Source organism: Callionymus lyra, chromosome 8, assembly GCF_982586985.1.
Source record: "Callionymus lyra chromosome 8, fCalLyr1.hap1.1, whole genome shotgun sequence".
Taxonomy (NCBI): Eukaryota; Metazoa; Chordata; class Actinopteri; order Syngnathiformes; family Callionymidae; genus Callionymus; species Callionymus lyra.
The window spans coordinates 387788-401664 of record NC_141825.1 but is presented as its reverse complement, the minus strand read 5'-3'; the positions used below and the strand labels follow the sequence as shown (position 1 = coordinate 401664).

The 13877-nt window shown below is 38.0% G+C and overlaps 1 protein-coding gene across 1 annotated transcript; it reads left to right on the top strand.

Annotated features, from left to right (window-relative positions):
* The first annotated feature begins 2567 nt into the window (after positions 1-2567).
* LOC148072596 (zona pellucida sperm-binding protein 3-like) lies at positions 2568-13278 on the top strand. The gene is made up of 9 exons (XM_087797655.1): positions 2568-2628; positions 10740-11047; positions 11271-11389; positions 11460-11563; positions 12144-12321; positions 12387-12504; positions 12576-12658; positions 13022-13113; positions 13217-13278. Exons 1-9 carry the CDS (start codon positions 2568-2570, stop codon positions 13276-13278), a joined length of 1125 nt encoding a protein of 374 aa, XP_087653781.1.
* The last annotated feature ends 599 nt before the right edge of the window (positions 13279-13877 follow it).

Below are 13877 nucleotides of genomic sequence, written 5' to 3'. Positions count from 1 at the left end.
ATTGCATCAGCTGTTGCACTTCTAGTCTTCCTGGCCACTTCCATAGCCAGTTGTTGCTAAAAAACATGAAATATTAATTTTATAGTAAGTAAATTATATTTGTAAAGCGCTTTTGGTCACAAAGCGCTTAAACAATCAAAACTAAATAAAATATACACTCAAAAAAAATAAAATATATATATATATATATATATATATATATATAAATTAATTAAAACAATATTTTATGCATGATTTCCAAACAACAAAATACAAAATTAATAAAGTAATTGGAATTAATTATCAATAAAGCAACTGTGAGTGTTTTGTAGAATGGCTCTTTATCTGAGTTTATCCTGGATGTCTCTGGGACTTTATTTTCATGCCTGGCTCATTAATTCCTCGACAGTTAACCTGCAGAAAACAATATATAAAGTAAACTAAGATTCACTTTAAAATTAATGTGAATTCAAATAGATCAATTGGAAAATTTAAGAGGAACATAGTGAAAGAACCAGGAAATTAAAGCAAAAACCTTCTTTTCCAGTACAAGATCAAAAGGGTCCCAATGCAGTTAAAACCTTCCTTTTAGTTGGAGGCTGCTCTATACTTCTTCTCGTTTTAAAACGCAAATTATCTGCGATCATTTTAGCGTATCGGTCACATGACTTTCTTAACCGACACAGGTTTCTCTGAATGAGTAGTGATGGTCTGATGAAGCTTCATGAAGCAGTGTCAGTATTTTCAGAGTCCACTAGATTTGGTCTCTGCACTATTTTCCTTTCTTTTGAACAACTGTTCTAATAAAACATAACATCATTTTTAAAGTGATGGCGCCACCTACTACTGACCTAAACAACATGACACTGTTTCATGAAGTTTCATCAGACCATCACTATGTATGAGCTCAACCCATGCGCCGACGCATCGGTCTTGCCAATCCCATCACTACCTGTCACATTACATTACATTATCTTTTTATTACTATTATTTTTATTTCACATTATCTTTAGACTTAGATTGTATCATCTTGTTCTTTCTCTTTATTTCTCTTTGTTCTTGTTCTTATTTTATTTTGATTATTTTTTATGAAAAATTGCTGTATTTGCTGTGGATAATTTGACCTAATTAAATGATGCTCCTTACTTTTTATTTTGATTTGATACTCGCTTTCTCACTCAACTGGAGCACAGGAACAGGGCGTCATTTCCAGTTCTTCCTGGTGTGTTCCCCATCTCTAGTTGTTCTTGAAAGTGTAACCCTTTTTTAAAATTTTTTGTGTTGTTTTATTGGTCTGGTCTGTATCTTTCTGTCATAGCACCTGCATTTAATCCTTTTCTCCTCTTTGTCATAATTCTGTTTTTTTATTCTAGTTTTTTGTTTTGTCCTCCCGACGCTTGTTTTTGGACATTAGATGTTTATTTAGTCATTTCTGCTTTTTTTTCTTGTCCTCATTGTTGGGCTGCATTTAGTTTATTTCCTACTGTTTGGTTGATATTAAACTGTTTTTGCTCAATTCTTGTTCTGAGCAGTCACAGAAATGAGTCCAGTTTTGTTTGTTCTGAGGAATGGTTGGTTGATATTTGAATGGACTAAAATCACCAAAAATGACTTCTAGATCTGGCATTAGGAGCAGTCATCATCTATATTTTAGAACTCACTTTCACCATCAAAAGTTTCTCTAGTTAAACCTGAGCCTTAAATATGATTGGAATGAATTACATTTGATCTCAGCAATAATATCTATTATCAGTGTGGAAGTTGCCATCAGATTAGCTGCAGCTACTTGTGTCATGCTTATGTTCTTGTTTTATTTTGAAGGTGGTTTACCGTTTTTATGTGTCCTGTGTTTTCTGTTGACAGACGCTGGCAGGTGCGCGGCTGGTGATGATTGAGTGGCGGGTTCTTCCTATTGATAAGGAGCATCTCTACCCGGAAGAACTCGCCAGAGTATTGCGTTTCCAGACCAGGTTGGCTATCCCTTCGATCTCGCTCCTCGCCTTTGAATCAGAACTTGATAATCCTTTGGATACTCCTGACGTTGTCAGCACTTTTATTTACTCACGTGAGTCCTTTTGTCTTTTTGTTTTAGTTGCTGTTGGGACCCCGATCTCTAGCCGTGCCCTGCCTTCGTCCCGAGTGCCTGTTTTGTTTTTGTTCCTATTCATTCCTATTACGGATCGTTTTGGATTTATTAAAGACTTTCTTCTGAACTTTTCCTCCGTGGATATATTGACTCTTCCGCATCTGGGTCTCCTGCCCTGATCGGATCGTGACAACTTGTTTGTGAACTTCAACTGGGTACTCTGAGTAGGCCATAGTTATTTGAGGGGTTAAGTTAAGTGTGGCTGTGATGAGGATCTAAATGTCCTGAACCACACAAAGTGAGGTGAGCGTCATTACTGTGAAAAAATAGTCTTCTCTGGTTGATCACAGCCCTCACCTTGTTAGAGCACCGGTGTTGACACTTCCTGCTGTGTGGACAGAGGCAAAGACTTGGATCCAATTAGCAAGAGCTCTGAGGGCTCACAGTGGGCGAGCGACTGAGCTGCAGCCGTGAAGACCTCTTCTCATCAAGGTCAGGCAGCATGAAAGAGTTGAGAGAAGACTTCTCAGGTCGAGGAGAAAGACAGGGTCAGAAGTCGGGAGGTTGGACACATGAATTTGGTCTTTCTAAAAAAGAAAAAAAAAACACCTAATAGATCTTTCACCTTGTCTGCCGGTATCATGCCGACTGACACGTGTGCTCATCAGCTAGAAGACATCCCTGTCAAACAAACTACCTTCAACTGGGGAATTGATTTTGGTAAATGATTGTGGAGTTGTATATCAGTGTTAATTCACTTGAAGGTAATTTGACAGACAAAAAACAACCTTAGCTACATTGTTAGATGAAACTCCTGGAATTACAGAAGTCCTTGATTGTGATCGATACAGCAGATCAATAATTATTTTTCTAGAACGAGTCTCACACTAAAACTAAAACTGAATTTATTTTCTGAGCTGTAATGAGAGAGCAGGGAAATTAATCCAATGAAAGCAATCAAATAAAAGTTGTGTTCTTTCAAGGGTAATTTTGAGTTTCCCAAAACAACATCAGAAGTTTTATTCCAGAGATATCTTAGATTACAAATTGGATTTTGTTGAAGTTGCTTTACTGATCAATATCCTCTACATTTGTAGCACTTAACCACGGTATAGATCATGAGGACTGTCGATCTGTTGAATCAATGTCCCACGTTGTTAAAGGAGAATATGTCAAGGAGGGGTGTTGGGGGATAAACTTGAGATATTGATCACTTGATCATCTGATCAGATGCGGAAATAAGAAAGGAGAAAACAGAGGCCAAAAGTCTGCCATTAATCTCCAGAGACCAAAAAAGATCAATGTTTCAGTCATGGATTTGTCTCCAGCCAACATTTAGATCAATAGGAGTATGTGTTTGTATACACACCAATGTTTAGTTTGATGATTTGCATGATATCCTTTAACTTTAGTTTAAAAGGTATTCTATCATGTACCTACAGTATTTTCACATGTTCTATTATTTATAAACGACTAATCTAAATTAAATTAAGTCAGAATTGAATGTCTGCACATGATTGAATATGAAATATATATATATATATATATTATTTCAATTATTTATTAAATTATATACTATATACTATATTACTTTCATACACACTGATCATAAAGGTATCAAATAAATAATGAATTGAAAAGCCCACCCCAACCACACCCCACTCTTCTCCACACTGTGTTCTTATACATTGCTACCTTTAATAGAACTTTAGTAATGAAAAATCTAAATTATTTTAAGAATTGACAATGTCAGTGGTGTTAAGATATTACACAGAAAGAAGATGTAAGGTAAGGAAAGGTAAAACGTTATTGATTAAAATTGTTTTTTTCCAATAGCCACAGAAAATACAACAATTTTTCATAAAAAATAAATCAAAATAAAATAAGAACAAAAACAAAGAGAAATAAAGGGAAGATGATACAATCTAAGTATAAAGATAAAGAACATAGATCAAAGAAAAATAACAAAGACAAAGGATACAAAGATTAACATAGAACATAACATCCAGATACTTCTACTACACTCCTGCCCCCGAACTCAGAATTGTACAATTTAATAGCCCGAGGAATGAATGAGTCCTTGAGTCTATTTGTTTTGCACCTGGGTAGGATCATTCCTGCACTCATTCTGCTTCTCTGCTCACTGATGACAGTGTTCAGAGGATGACTGTCATCATCCATGATGGACAGTAGTTTGTTCAATGATCTCCTCTCAGCAACTGTCACCAGTGAGTCCAGCTTCATTCCAACCACAGAGCCAGCCCTTCTGATCAACCTGTCCAACCTGTTGACACTCCTCTTGGACACATTTCCACCCCAACACACCACAGCATAAAACAGGACACTGGCCACTACAGACTGGTAGAACATGCAGAGGAGCTTCTTGCAGATATTAAATGATCGAAGCCTCCTCAGAAAGTACAGTCTACTCTTTCTTATATACAATACCTGTGTTGCTGGACCAGTCCAGTTTACTGTCCAGCCACACACCGCGGTACCTTTAGTTATCAACTATCTCCACCTCGTCGCCTCTTTTTTTTTTTTCTGTCTCTCCACCTCGTCGCCTCTGATGGACACTGGACGTGGCATTGTCCCGGACCTCCCGAAGTCCAAGACCAGCTCCTTGGTCTTTGAGGTGTTCAGCTGCAAGTGGTTCCTCTCACTCCAGTCCACACAGTCACGTATTAGACTCCTATACTCGTCTTTGCTGTTGTCCCTGATGCATCCAACAATGGCAGTGTCGTCAGCATACTTCTGGACCAGACTCAGCTCTGAGTTGTAGCAGAAGTCTGAAGTGTAGATGGTGAAGAGGAGAGGGGCCAGTACTGTCCCCTGAGGAGCTCCTGTACTGCACACCAAAGTGTCAGACGTGATGTCCTTCAGCCTGACATACTGTGGTCAATCGGTAAGAGAGTCCGAAATCCAGGAGACCAGACCAGGGTCCACATGCATCTGTGTCAATTTAAGGACAATGGCTTGAAAAACATAAGCTGTTAGCATGTTCGTTTTAAATACATTTCAAAAACATTTGTTAATTTAGAATTTACTTTCCAACAACACATATTAAACAATATGATAGATGATTAGAAAATAAAGAACAAAACAGAAAGTAAAAAATGCATGAAGATTCTAAAAAGGTGAGGTCATAAAGGAACTTGTTGGGTTGTTCAGTCACATGTGTGGTGGACCGGGCTATCAGATGTCAGAGCCCTTCTTTGATTGAAGATTGAACATTTAAAGCTTAAAAAATAAAAAAATAAAAATGACTGAGTACAAGAAATAAGCCCCAAACAAACACGTCTAATTCTGCTGGTGCCATTGTTGTACTGCTTTGACTCTATACTGATCTTAGATGACCCATTTGACACCAAAATAATGACTCACCGGAGGGAAAATTGAACATCATCAACAGCATAAATAAACAATGTAAAATGTTCTTTTGTGTGTCACTTGTGTAAAAGCATCCTTCTCACCCAGACATTTTTTTGGTTCCTCCAAAACTCTTCCTCATTAGCTCGCGCTGATGTGAGTGTTGCAGCAACTCTTCAGTGACAGGAAGATTCAGAGAATAATGATGAGCAACATCAGCAGTTTGAAACTTTAAGAGGATTTCAACTGGAAGATGCAAGAAAAGGAATACGAATCAAAAATAATTGTTCATTTTGGGCACTGTGCTATATGTAAGACACTTTATAGATTTATGATAGAATGTCGTATAATGTGTGATGAAAGATTTTCATCTCATTATTTTGGTATATTTCATTATTTCTGGGATATAAAGAATACAATATTAGTCTGAAAGTGGTTTGGTTCAGAAGTATTCTTGATTAAAGTTAAATTTTGGTCACTGTTGGACTCAAATGGAGGCCGCGATCTACAACCTGAAGGCAAATTCTAAATCCTGAGAAGTTTTATCAATAGAAGGAGCACTTGAAAGGAGTCCATGATTATTCATTTCTATTATGATGAATTCTCAAACACCTTTAGAGTAGCTTAATATCAATGCAACAGAAATTTGCTGTAAACGATCATTTTTTAAAAGTTTAATAACATGGCCACCTTGTTGAAAAGGGGATGTATAATGGGACGAGGGTGATAGCAATTGTTCTGCATTGATCCTTGATTTAGTATACTTTTCTTTATTGTTTTTTTTTGTTGCATATTTTGATTACATGGCAGGGGAACAAGAAGCTGTATAAACTATATGGCTCAATATATATAATTCATATTTGAAATCTTTACAGTGATGCAGTTTCATTTATTTTTTTATGCAAAGACAGGATCATCAGAACTCACGTAGCTAGATTATGATGAGTGTATAATCTCAAAGTTGTTAAAATCATTCATCATTAATCACACGAACAACAGAGGCACTCTCTCTGTAATGCATAATTTCGACTTGTCTCTAATATGCTGATGTACCCGAGTCAACATGCCTAACAGGCTGTAAACAAACCTCTGCATAATTTATCAACCATAGCTTTCTCTGATGTCAGATTGATCTGGTGGTTTTCTTTGCTGGTCGACGGTGCGCGGGTTTAGTGCTGAGCCCAAAAGTTACATACCAGCACTTCTAGTTCTAGATCGGTTCTAGCATCCCATCAACATCAAGTCAAACTCTGGGCTGAAAAGTAGCAATTTCAGTTCAACTTTGTGAGAAATTTAGTCAATTAAAATTAATGATTAGTTTTCACCCAAGGTTTTGAAGCTAAAGGTAAGTTGAAATTTGGAACAATAGATTCAACAAAAAAAGTTCCAATATTCATATTTCCAGTTATGTTCAAGGTGGCAAAGGTTTATCATGCAGGGTGGAGAAAGGGGACAGGGTTAGGATGGATTTTGACAATTCACTGTTTACTGTTTTCAATATCTTTTATGGTAGGTTTGTTTTTTAAAGCTAAAAGGTTTGAAGTCATTCACTTGTATGGCTTCTAACTGTTGCTTCTTACACTTATGAAGACGATCAAAAGCGCTGCAAAAAGGGGGACTTAAAATAATTAAGTTAAATTACTTCAGAAAACACCTTTTTTAAGAGAACAATGTTCCAGGAAAGGCAGGTGAGTGTCTCCCCCTTATAGTGGCCATCTGCCTGGAACACACCTCTTACAATAGTGGTTTGATGCTTCACAGCAACAGAGCAAAGCTTATTCTGATCAATACCTGTGTCTATTAAGTAAGTAAGTAATTTTTATTTGTATAGCACTTTTTCAGACCAGGGTCACAAAGCGCTTAAACATTCAAAACAATAATCAATAAAGTATATACTTTAAAGGTCAAGATAAAACTGATAACACAACAGGAGTTCCAGAAAATCAAGGAAAAGCCTGCACAAATAAAAATGTCTTAAGATGTTTCTTGAAGGAGTGAGTAGACTCCATCAAGCGCAAAGAGAGAGGAAGATCGTTCTAAAGCTTAGGAGCAACAGCCTGGAAGGATTTCTCTCCTCTGGTCCTGAACCGTGTGAGCGGAACCATCAGTAGATTTTGATCCACAGACCTCAGAGCCCGAGCTGGGGTGTAAGGCTGGATCAGATCACTGATGTAAGGAGGAGCCTGACCATGAATAGTCTGAATATAAATACAGTAAATCTAATGAAAAAATGAAAACAAGTGATTTACATTATCGCCATAATATGGAAATAATACATTATCTCAATACATTTAGAAATCATTCTTGCCAACTAGATAGGTAACGTAATAAAACATATCGTATTCTCGACACTTCATCCACACTAAAGTTTTACAGTCATCTATTAAACATCCTCAGCTGGTGGTTGCACCGCGTTGCCTTCAAGTGTCTGATGGAACAAACGACAGGACCACGGTGGCTCCATAAATCGCTGATAACAGTCAGTATTAATGGATCGCCCTATAAAAGTGATGTGTTTTCCCGCTGCTTGCAGGATGACAACGATAAACATCGACTGGCAGCTAACCACTTCATCTTGAACACTGAAATACAGAAAATCTCACTGACATTACTGCACTTATACAATGTGACATTTTTTAATGAATAGTTGACAATTTATAACTTCTAGTGCATCAAGGTGAGTGATTCATGGACTGTCTAAATATTCTGTTCTTAAGTGGACAACACTCTTACTGTATTAGTAAAGCTTCAATATTATGATGCTTCAGTTATCATGATCTCATCCACCCAGAATCTTGAACAGATAAGGAGGTGCAACTACTCACACAAATGAGCTTCATGTACTCATGTACTCAGTACACAAACCTTCACTGAACATTTTGACTTGTTTCCAATATGCCCACAGTGTCTTGGTCAGGTTATCTTAGAGTAAGACAATTAACCACTTAACTAAGTTATAATATCTCTCAAAGTTGGTTTTGCATTAAAAAATGCTAGTGAATGTCCCTAAAAATGCAGCAAGATAATGTCGACAGTGAAGAAAAATGGTCCAGTTTAGAAATTGGATTGCTCTGTAAATATATATACTGTATATAAAGAGGAACAATAGCTCAGATGGTAGAGTGGTTGCCTGCAGTCCAAAAGGTTGCAGGTTCAATCCCAGCTCCAGACAAGCTTGTGTCGTTGTGTCCCTGAGCAAGACACTTCCTCCTGATGGTGAATGTGGCGCAAGTGTGCATGCCTACTCACATCAGTATGTGTGAATGGTTGGATTTCCCTCGCGGGACTAATAAGGGATTCTAAAAAAAAATATATATATATATATGTTTGTTTTTCTTAATGTAAGTAATTTTTATTTATATAGCGCTTTTCCAGACCAGGGTCACAAAGCGCTTAAACAATCAAAACAATATTCAATAAAGTTTATACTTTAAAGATCAAGATAAAACTGAGAACACAACAGGAGTTCCAGAATGCTTTATTGTCAAAGAATAAGAAAATAAGTAATTACCATGTAAGTAATTTCTACTAGAGTCTAATATTAAAAAAAGGGCAACTAAAGACAAAACCCAACTCTCCTGACTCACTCAAATGCTTCAAATGTTGAAGAAGTTGAAATTGCCAACCCTAATAACCTTGCAACTGTGCTAGTAACGACTGTTTATTGCATCCATGTCACCAGCAAAGGTTGATCCACAATCCCAGAAGGCAAAGGAGAGCGATACAGCTGATTAATAATACACTCTCTGCTTAAAAAATAGCCAGTGATGAGTCAGCATATTGATCTGAACTTTGTATTTTGAAACTAAACAAATCAATGTAGCAGAGGTGAATAAAGACCGATGACACTGCACATTTGAAGAAGAGCAACTAATATTTACATTGAGAGGTGATGTGGAGGAGAGCATAAGAATTTAGTGCATATCCAGGTATACCTGTTAAAGCTTCCGCACATGAAGCCTCTGAAAATGGTGAAACAGCAGTGGAACAGAAAGTCTTTGATCCAATAAATCAAACCCAAAGTGACGTTACAATGCAATCAGAGCCGAGGCCTTGCCGGGGTTTTATTGCAAGTGGACATTGCCTTGAACAAGTTCCTGATGGAAACATCAACATTTGTCTTCATCACATGCACCTTCATTCTGCTGTCAGCAAAGCGACCGCGCTGTCAATCAAACCTGGCAAGGATATTACTGTTGTGACGCAGGCGGAGTAATGACAGATGAGGTGTCCGGCTCTGCAGGATCAGGAAAGAAGTTGAGCTCTGAAGAAAATGAAAACAGTGGATGGTGTTGACAAACGGTAAAAAAACAAGACTTGGTGTCAATCTAGAGAAAGATTGTTTACTTCTGAAGCTGCGAAGTGACCACGACAACCTTAGAGAAGTACTAAAACTTTAAATGAATTGTTAACACTGTGTTTTCCTCGTCATCCAATATTTGAACATACTGCTACATTAAGGTGACATTAAGAGTCCTCTTTTATCCAGACCTGTCCTTGTTTGTGGGATGTAGGCCCTATCTTGACATGACAAACAAAGAAAAGAACACATGTACAACAAAATAATTAACAATAAACAATACACTATGTCTCTATTTCTTTTTATTCAATGATATATACAGTATATTGATATATATGTACACCACCAGAGAGGTCATTCTTAAGTAGATACTATCTCAGTTGTTCAAAGATTTGTTAGTCTAGAAGAGATGTATTAGATTGTATTTTGTAAATAATTACACAGAACTGATACAGACCATTTTTTTCCTCATTTTTTTTACTCTTCATTATTTGCTGATAAAAAATAATCGAAATAAAATAATAAATCTTTTTTTGTATTAAATTATTTAAACAAAGCTGAAGTCATAAAAACATTGAATTTAGATTTCTCATTGCTTATTGCTGAGGGAAATAAAAAGAAAGAGAAAAGAGAAGAACGAAAAGGAAAAAGTTCATGTAATTGGTTGAATGAGGCACACCTGTATCATGTCCAATCAGAGAACTACTAAACCACCTGTTGCTCAGGTGCATGTGTTCCAGTCAGTAGAGCCCAAACATCACTATGTTGCTTCACAGAGTACTTTTTTGTTTCTTATTTGCGACTGTCTTGGCTGCTCAGATACCACTCTACACTCGCTCGGATGATGCCCCGTCGCAAAAAGCAAGACCTCCCATCAGCCAGGAACCAGCAGGTGGATCTTGTTTTTTAAAGTTTAACTACTGAAAGTTTTGATATTATCAAAATGTTACATGGATAACTTTAAATGTACTTCTCAAAGTAAAACTTTTATCTCTGGGTTACCAGCGATCCCTCAAGAGCAGCAGTTCTTGCAGGAACAGTTGTCCTGGAAGTATCCTGATGCGCCAGCTGAGGAGGCCCCTCGGTTCCCTCCAGACTTTCAGCTGGAGACCCCAGAGGCCCCTGCCAGCGTCACCGCCGACTGTGGGGAAAACTCTGTGCGTGTGGAGGCCAACCGGGATCTGCTGGGGATTGGACAACTGGTGCAGGCTTCTGACGTGACTCTAGGAGGTTGTTCGGCCATAAGGGAAGATCCACAAACCAACGTTCTGGTGTTTGAGTCAGAGTTGCACCATTGCAACAGCAAGTTTCAGGTGAGTCTTCTGGTTTTAAATGTTACCATTTTGTTTTTAAGTAAATGATAAAAGGCACACTTGGTTGATCAGCTTTTTTTCATGTCAATAGTTTAAAAATCTAAATTAAGAAACTGTATTTTCATTCACCATTCTAATGTTCTTTTGTGTCAGGGAGCCTTTTATTTGATCATGATTTAAGAAAATATCTTTAATGACTCCTTATATTCTTTTCCCCTCTCAGATGACAGAAGATGCCTTCATCTACTCCTTTGTGCTTCAATACAGTCCCAGTAATCTTGGAAACACTCAAATTGTTCGGACCAACGACGTCAGCGTTGTCATTCAGTGTCATTACGAGAGGTTATTGAGGTCACATATTGTGTCGGAAAATATTTAAATTGAATAACTACATGTTTTGTTTTTTTTCTAGGAAGCATGACGTTAGCGCTGGAAAGTTGAAACCTGACTGGATCCCGTTCACTGAGGAAATTAATTCTGAGGAGGATCTGTACTTCTCGCTTCGACTTTTGACTGGTGAGTTGGATTTATTTTTATACTAACTGTAGATAATGGTCCAATGAAACACATTTAGGTGGTGTTGGAGTTTCCCCTGGTTTTAGGAAGATTTGGTGAATTGTCACTAATCTGTATGGCTTCTGCTCCCTGCTGTCAGAGTAAACTAATCTAAGATTTCTTAAAACTTTTCAAAATTGAAGTCATTTAAAAATGGGATGTGGCGCCAAAGCAACAACTTCGAAATGCTACTAGAACAATGTAAAAGTACTTTTTTTATTTACCGTTTATAACAGGAATTGTAAGACATCTTACAGTTTAAATAATGCCATATAAAAAAGGGAAACAAGTCTCAGTGAATCATGATGTACTTTAAGTTATCCAGTCTATGGTTGGATGCACTTTTAGGTAATTCACTTTCTCTGCCAAAAGAAAAGCCTTAACTTGCAGCTGAAAGGTTGTGCATTCACACTTTTGAAAGTAGGCCTGGCAAAGTGTTTTTTACGCTCTTAAGAATAACACTTGACTATTAGGAGTTTCAATTCCGGTGCCTCAGTCGAAACGATAAACAGTTGATGTCCTGATCATCTTTCTTTGTCAGATGATTTGAAGCTTGGACGCCCCTCCACTCAGTTCTTCCTCGGGGACATGATGAAGTTCGAGGCATCAGTCAAGCAGTTTCACCACACCCCTCTCAGGGTGACTGTGGACAGCTGTGTGGCCACACTAGTTCCTAACCAGGACACGGTGCCTCGATACAAGTTCCTGGCCAACAATGGGTCGGTTGGGACTTTGGTACACATGTATGTATTCTGATTGAAAAATCTAATTGTGTCGTGTTCAGGTGTCTCTATGACAGTCAGCTGACCAGCTCCAGCTCCCAGTTCCTTCCTCGCTCACAGGACGACAGTTTGATCTTCCAGTTGGAAGCATTCCGATTCCAGCAGGACACAGTTGGAATGGCAAGGAGTTCTGACCTTGTTCAGTGACGTTGTCGGCTTCTAATGGATGCCATCTTGACACCTGTGTTCAGATCTACATCACCTGCACTCTCAGAGCTACAACAGCAGGAGCTGCGGTTGATTCCAGCACCAAGGCCTGCTCCTTCATCAACGGGTGAGACCATGATTCACATCATAGTTTTTCTGAAAGTTGATCAGAAGGTGTTGAAATGCTCTGCCATTTTCTCCCTTTTTCAACATGCAAACCCGTGTTCAAGTAGTTGAAGGAAACATCTTTATTTTATTTTTTTTCGACGTAGTGGCATTGCTTTGGCTGAGAAGTACTTGTTGTCCTATGTTTATCGTTATCTTTAGACTTGGATTGTGTCATCTTGTTCTTTCTCTTTGTTCTTGTTCTTATTTAATTTTTATTTTTTTTATGAAAAAATGCTGTATTTTCTGTGGCTATTGGAAAAAAAACAATTTAACTTTAGCCGCCATGCCTGGGCTGCTGCTACTGACAACTTGTGTTTTGCAGGTGGCGGGAGGCCAGTGGTGTCCATGCTGCCTGTGACTGCTGTGATGCAGACTGTGGTGCAGGACTTCAGGGTCAGATGCCTCGAAACACTGGTAAATGTCCATGTCTTGTAGCCTTTTGACTTGGATCTACATTAAAGTCTTGATGAGATGTTGCTGAGTTTATCAATGCTGATGCATGACTTCTGTGTTTCAGACACGCTGTGGAAGCAGGACACTTTACTTGGACCGATTACTGTGAAGGAGAAGCCTCTGTGAAACTTGATGGATTTATAATGCTTAAATTGTTTGTCCCCCCCGCCCCCGACTGGTTTTCTAATAAAGCTTCACAATGTTCCATGAAAATGAGTGTTTCATAAACTCAGGTACGAGAGGACTGGAATACTGCTGAGATGTTGACAAATGTTAAATAGTTGCGACCTCTAGTGGTGGAAAGAACCACTGCAGCTTGAACTGTTTGTCAACACGTTGGCAGGACAATGATTAAATACGACTTACTTGCGTTAAAACCACCAGATCACGTTTAGGTACTGCTAAAGGTTGCTGTTTTAGTCAACTTAGTTTATCAGAATATACTTCAATCTATACAAACTGATCTCCACTTCTAGTATTCTGCCCACCATGCGTTTTCTTTTCCCTGCTATTTGCAGCAAAATGGGGGATACTTTATGCAGTCAAGGACTTGTACATTTTTGGAGTGGCTGCGCAGGATAAAAGCACGAAATAACTACATTTACTAAACGTATTTAAGATCAATAAAGCTCATAAGTGTATAGAGTCCAGGAGCAACAGATTTCCGATGCATTCAAATGCGGTGGGGGAGTTTTTGAAACGGTCCAAATAATCCAAGGAAGTTA

What these genes read in the sequence shown, in the direction of transcription:
- LOC148072596 (XM_087797655.1), top strand. Translation starts at nt 2,568, where the DNA reads ATGAAAGAGTTGAGAGAAGACTTCTCAGGTCGAGGAGAAAGACAGGGT. An exon ending in ATTCAGTGTCATTACGAGAG is followed by an intron (nt 11,390 to 11,459) that starts GTTATTGAGGTC and finishes TTTTTTTTCTAG; the next exon opens with GAAGCATGACGTTAGCGCTG. An exon ending in AAGTTCCTGGCCAACAATGG is followed by an intron (nt 12,322 to 12,386) that starts GTCGGTTGGGAC and finishes TGTCGTGTTCAG; the next exon opens with GTGTCTCTATGACAGTCAGC.